This window comes from Ursus maritimus, unplaced genomic scaffold, assembly GCF_017311325.1.
Source record: "Ursus maritimus isolate PB19 unplaced genomic scaffold, ASM1731132v1 scaffold_50, whole genome shotgun sequence".
NCBI lineage: Eukaryota > Metazoa > Chordata > Mammalia > Carnivora > Ursidae > Ursus > Ursus maritimus.
In genome coordinates this window covers 133,416-139,365 of record NW_024426664.1, presented here as the reverse complement: position 1 = coordinate 139,365, position 5,950 = coordinate 133,416, and the positions used below count along the sequence as shown (strand labels likewise).

General features: G+C 45.3%; 2 gene segments (V, D, J or C); both read left to right on the top strand.

Annotated features, from left to right (window-relative positions):
• Positions 1 to 380: 380 nt before the first annotated feature.
• LOC103680422 lies at positions 381 to 1,501 on the top strand. The segment is given in 2 exon segments: positions 381 to 605; positions 811 to 1,501. Coding segments are annotated over 2 exon segments (363 nt in total).
• A 2,425-nt stretch (positions 1,502 to 3,926) lies between these two features.
• Positions 3,927 to 5,202, top strand: LOC103680431. The segment is given in 2 exon segments: positions 3,927 to 4,401; positions 4,535 to 5,202. Coding segments are annotated over 2 exon segments (714 nt in total).
• Positions 5,203 to 5,950: the final 748 nt, after the last annotated feature.

Here is a 5,950-nt window from a genome sequence, read left to right as displayed (position 1 = left end):
TCGAATCGCAAGAACCTCCCTGGGCTTCTAAGCTAGAATACTCTATGACGGCTTTTTCGGTGCAGGAAAGTGGCTGTTTTCTATAACAGCTTTTGCTCAGACAAGCGTTGCCATTTCATGTAAAACATGTTCACATCTCCCTCTCCCCACACACATTGACTTGGACAATCTGCTTCTTAAATTTTTAATTTTACTGAAGTGGCGGATTTTTACTGCTGTCAGTTCATACAATAAGGCTCTGCATTTTGAACATTTCTTTGATCTCTATCATGAGTCCACAAGATGGCAGTGTTTTCTCAGAGAGGGAGGAAAGCTCTGGTGTGTGTGTGTGTGTGTGTGTGTGTGAGAGAGAGAGAGAGAGAGAGAGAGAGAGAGAGAGGGAAAAGGAGACGAGAGGAGGGGCTTGGTGTAGCAGGGGTGGTGAAAAGATCTCTTTTTTCCTAGTTGGTAGAATAGATTCTATGATTCCTAAAGCAGAAGAATTTGAAATGTCTGAGCTAGACTCATTTTTTTAGGGCTTAAAATCTGAATCCTCAGTGCATCAGAGGAGGAAAGAACGATGAAGTCAAGAGTTTTACTAGTGATCCTGTGGCTTCAGTTAACCTGTGAGTTTGGGGCATCTCTCTGGGAATAGAAAGTACAACATTTGGAGTTATCACCTATTCTGGGGCTGTGGGTAGAAGCATGAATGTTTTTCCCCCACTAAGGGAGGGTCAGGGTAGGAGGCCTGTGAAAATTCATTTAATTCTGGAGAGTAAGCATTCCCTACCCAACGAATATCCTTTGACTGACCTCTATCTTTTTGCATAGGGATGAAGAGTCACCAGAAGGGAGTGGAGCAGAGTCTTGGATCTCTGAGCGTTCCGGAGGGAGCCACTGCCTCTCTCAACTGCAATTATAGTGACAGTGCTTCCCAGTACTTCGTGTGGTATAGACAGTACTCCGGGAAGGGCCCTGAGCTGCTGGTGTACCTGTACGCCAAAGGTGACAAAAAGGAAGGAAGATTTTCAGCGCAGGTCGATACAGCAAAACAATATGTCTCCCTGCTCATCAGCGACTCCCAGTCCAGCGACTCAGCCACCTACCTCTGTGCAGTGAGCACACAGTGCTCCCCTGACACCTGCTGACTGTACCCAAACCCTTTGGGGCCCCAGCAATGCCTGATATAGAGCCGAGGCTGCAGGGTAGAAAATTTCTGTTTGCTGTCTAGACACACATGAGAATTAAGAGCATTAGCCATAGCCCTAGAATGCCTTATACCCCAGGCAGAACACGGGAGCTCAGAATGACTTCACATTTCCTGAGAAGGATCTCTAAGTAAGTACCTAAAAGAATTCCAGACACCGAGGAGCTTTGTTATGGTGATTAAAGACCTGAGTGGATCAATTATCCAAACCATATGGTATTGAAGATGTCTTAGAAAATGTTGGTGAGGGGTGCCTGGGTGGCACAGCGGTTAAGCGTCTGCCTTCATCTCAGGGCGTGATCCTGGTGATCTGGGATCGAGCCCCACATCAGGCTCTTATGCTATGAGCCTGCTTCTTCCTCTCCCACTCCCCCTGCTTGTGTTCCCTCTGTCGCTGGCTGTCTCTATCTCTTTCGAATAAATAAATAAAAAATCTTAAAAAAAAAAAAAAAAAAAGAAAAGAAAATGTTGATGAGGGAAGTTGATAACACCAAAGATTATACAAAGGCCCCCCTTCCCTGAGTCCTTGGTACTTGGGAATTGCCCTACAACTTACGTCCAAGTCCAGGAAAAAGGTTTGTGGCTTGATAGAAATAAGGCCTTGTGATAGAGGTTACAATTACAGGGGGGAAATGTGAAAGTCACATTTATTGTAAAGCCAAAGATGTGGGCTGTTAGGACATCGTTCATGTAGTCCAAAGGGTGGGGAAACCTGGAAATGGGGAGTTAAGATATCTGTTCCGTTTTGTTCCCATAGTCACTGTCTAGAAGGATGCAACCCAGTCGGGAACTTGCTTCAAATTCTCAGTTTGTGGACTAAAGACTATTCACAAATATTTCCAAACCATGGAAGAAAGATTTGAAAGGCAGTGAGAAAGAGCAGGACGTCGTGCTGGAATCAAGACACTTGAATTCTAGTTCTATTTGTGTTGTGTGTCTTCTGGTGTCATGGCGCACTGGGAAGAATTTGGTCTGTGGTGCCAGCTTGAATATCTTTCATGTTACCAATGGGCCATTTGATCTTAGGCCCATAATACATATATTTCTCTCTTTTCAAAAGATTTCATTCTAGTTGCCTCAACAGCCATGCTGTGCTACATTCCGACAGACTTTGCTCCAGATCAAGGTCTTCCGATGAATTTCTCCAAGACAGACGCACCCCACCAAGTCCCCACCCCACTCCCACGCTGAGTGTATCATTAAGTGTCAGAGTTCCCCATGTTATATCTATTTCTACCATGTATATTTCAGGACTGATTTCAGGATTAAATGAGATTCTATATACCCTATGCTTCTCCCATAGAAGTACAGTAGCCGGCTGGAGCATACAGAGGGAGACCAGCATAGCTAATCCACATATTGACCTTCAATTTGTCCCCTGTGTCTGTCCCTCCTACCCTCCATCAGACTCTTTCTCAGCCCAGAACCTCTTCAGGGTCCTAAGAGGTCAATTTCCTTCACTCACATTCTACCGACATCTTCTCATGTTTCATTCTGGGCTATGCTTTTCCCCTCTCCGTCTCACTCATCACTGTGCTCATATCCACGTTCCTTCTTATGGGATTCTTGATGTCTTTTATCTTTTTACTATTTTCCCATTACGGATTTAAGTTCATCTGTTTATGCTTCTAAATTTTATTTCAGTGACAATTTGGGGGAGAAAGGAGGAGAGTACATACACTTAGATATTTTGAATCATAAACACATTCCGGTACATTTAAAATTCCAAACTGACCATGTGATTTAGTCCCATGTGTGAAAGAAATCTATAGGCAAGAAGTAAATCAGAAGCCCGAGGGAGAACTGATTTCAGGCTGGTGCAAGTCAACAGAGGATTCAGAAAGGAGTGAGTTGTTCTGTCCTTCTGAAAAGGACTCCTGTTGACCAGATTCTCATTTCACCTGAGATTTCTCTCTTTAGTGATTTCAGTCTTAAGGTTTCAGTGGTCTCAACATAAGTCGAGGACGGAAGTCTTACTATTTTCATCTTACTGTTAGAACCTAGAGCAGACTTCCCCAGGTCGAGAGGCCCTGTGCCTGCCGTGTGGACTGTGTTGCTTCGCTGCACTGAGTGTCCCTGATCATCTACTGCCATGGCTTCTACACCCACCCCCGGAAGTTCCTCTCATTTCCGTTCTGCTGGCTGCCCTCCGTCCAGCTTTACTGAGTTCATACAGATCTGCTTTTTTCTCTCTCTCCTGAATTCCTTCTAGAATCACTTATTTATACGTCTTATTTTCCTTACATTTATAATTCTGCTCACTTTTCTGCAAATGTTCCTCTGTCAATGTTCTTTCTACTGTGAGGTCCCCATCATTTGGCAAAATACATCAGTCTGTTCTGACCATCAGCAATTGTAACAGGACTCTCGCTTTCTCCACTTAAACACGGAGTGCCCAAGTTATTCTCTCATAGCCCAAACATGCATCAAATGTGTTCACCTGAAACCAAGGAATCTTCTTCACACTTTCTGCCTGACAAAGAAAATTACTGCCTTAGTAAGTTTGCACTGGTTAGATAGTGTCACATGTCCCAGGCTAATGAAGTATCATCCAGCAGCACGAGGCCAAATGAAGCTCAGCTCTGCTGAGGCAATTGATCTTAGTCATTCTGCCTGATGAACGGCTTTAAAGGTAATATAGAGCCTCTCAACAGTACTCCAAAGTCTAGAATAGTGACTCATTTCTCAGGGAAGTAAATTGCTCTTCTATTTTTACAAAGCTCCCATTTCTCCCTTATTTTAGGATTAATACCACGTCCTGCAGAAGGTGACGTCATCACAGATTCAGGGAGGAAGAAACACTTTCTGGTGACGTTCTGATGAGCACATCTCTGACATGAGAGCAGAAGACTGCTAGCTCTCTTAGATCCTTGGTCCTGCCTCTGGAGACAGAGGGTGATGTTGCACAAATGAGATGTTTGTTCTGGTTGCAGGTCGTCGCCAGACACTCAGCCCCTCCTCCCTGCAGCTGGCTGCCGTCTGTGCAGAGAGGAAGCTGTGACAAGAGGAGGCCAGAAGAGGAAGACTCCTTCTAACCATCTTCTAGACTCGTCAAAGCGAGGGGCTTGTCCGGCCCAACGTCCCCACTCTTCCTATAGCTCTGAAGGCTCAGTGACCTTGGCCACTGTCCCACGTGCTCCGGAGCCCACAGTGTGTCCCCTGCTCAGCCATGCTCCTGCTGCTCATCTCCGTGCTTGACGTGATTTTTGCCCCAAGTAAGTACCATTTTTTCCTTTCCTTTCCTCCCAACACAAAAGTGGCTGTGTTCTAATTGGATGCAGAATAAAGACACCGTCTCTTCGTAGGTAAGTGTGTCCTGGTCTCACTGACTCAGCATTGATGTTTCAGGAGGAACCGGAGCCCAGTCGGTGACCCAGCCTGATGCCCACGTCACTGTCTCTGAAGGATCCCCTCTGGAGCTGAGGTGCAATTATTCCTATAGCGGAACTCCTTATCTCTACTGGTACGTGCAGTACCCCAGCCAAGGCCTCCAGCTTCTCCTCCGGTACTTTTCAGGAGACACTCTGGTTAAAGGCATCAGAGGTTTCGAGGCTGAATTTAGGAAGACTGAAACCTCCTTCCACCTGAGGAAACCCTCAGCCCGTGGGAACGACGCGGCCAAGTACTTCTGTGCTGCGAGTGACACAGTGTCTGGGACTGCAGGGGGAGCTGAACACAAACCTCCTGAGACACTGGGGCTTCTTGTGACTCAAGAACTCAGGAGAGTTTTCCAAGCTCTCTTCTTCAGTGAAGGCAAACAGGGCAGGACAGGCTGGGCTCTGGGGAAGTCTCGCCCCCTGAGTAGTTGCCTCAACAGCCATGCTGTGCTACATTCCGACAGACTTTGCTCCAGATCAAGGTCTTCCGATGAATTTCTCCAAGACAGACGCACCCCACCAAGTCCCCACCCCACTCCCACGCTGAGTGTATCATTAAGTGTCAGAGTTCCGAAGCAAAAAAGGCAAGAGCATTTTTATTTTAAAAAAATCATTTCTAGCATTCATGAAGGTCATTAGCATGGCCTCAGGTGTTGAGCTCCATGTGGAAAACCAAAGAACGTGGTTATAATGTCAGCTGACAAGCTGTGTCACGTACGTTCTCAACGAAGGCAACACAAACAACATAGATTCTTTTTTTTTTTAGATTTATTTATTTATTTATTTATTTATTCGACAGAGATAGAGACAGCCAGCGAGAGAGGGAACACAAGCAGGGGGAGTGGGAGAGGAAGAAGCAGGCTCATAGTGGAGGAGCCTGATGTGGGGCTCGATCCCATAACGCCGGGATCACGCCCTGAGCCGAAGGCAGACGCTTAACCGCTGTGCCACCCAGGTGCCCCACAAAATAGATTCTTAATCAGCGCAATATAGAGGCTCGACCTAGATTTGAAGCTTAACTTCTAGCACGTATGTAATATCCAACCGTGTGACTCTCCCATGTTTTAAAGTAAAATAGACGTCACGATATCTAGATTTCCGATCTCGTGTAACACAGAACCAGTGAACCTATTTTACATGATTCTTAAAGCAGTATTGAGAATCTAAAAGCCATCCAGTGGTAATTGTTTTTTGAAATAGCTATCCTGGTGATTTCCAAATTAAAAATTTGAGGTTACTAACCCATAAAAAGATATCAAATATGATATCTGCTGAAAAACTCCTAGGCATTTTGTAACAAGTCACACTCATTCATGATATAGTATAAAACTGCATACTCAACAAAGTTTTCTAGACTTTCAAGGCACATGAACAAAGCTCAGAGGAA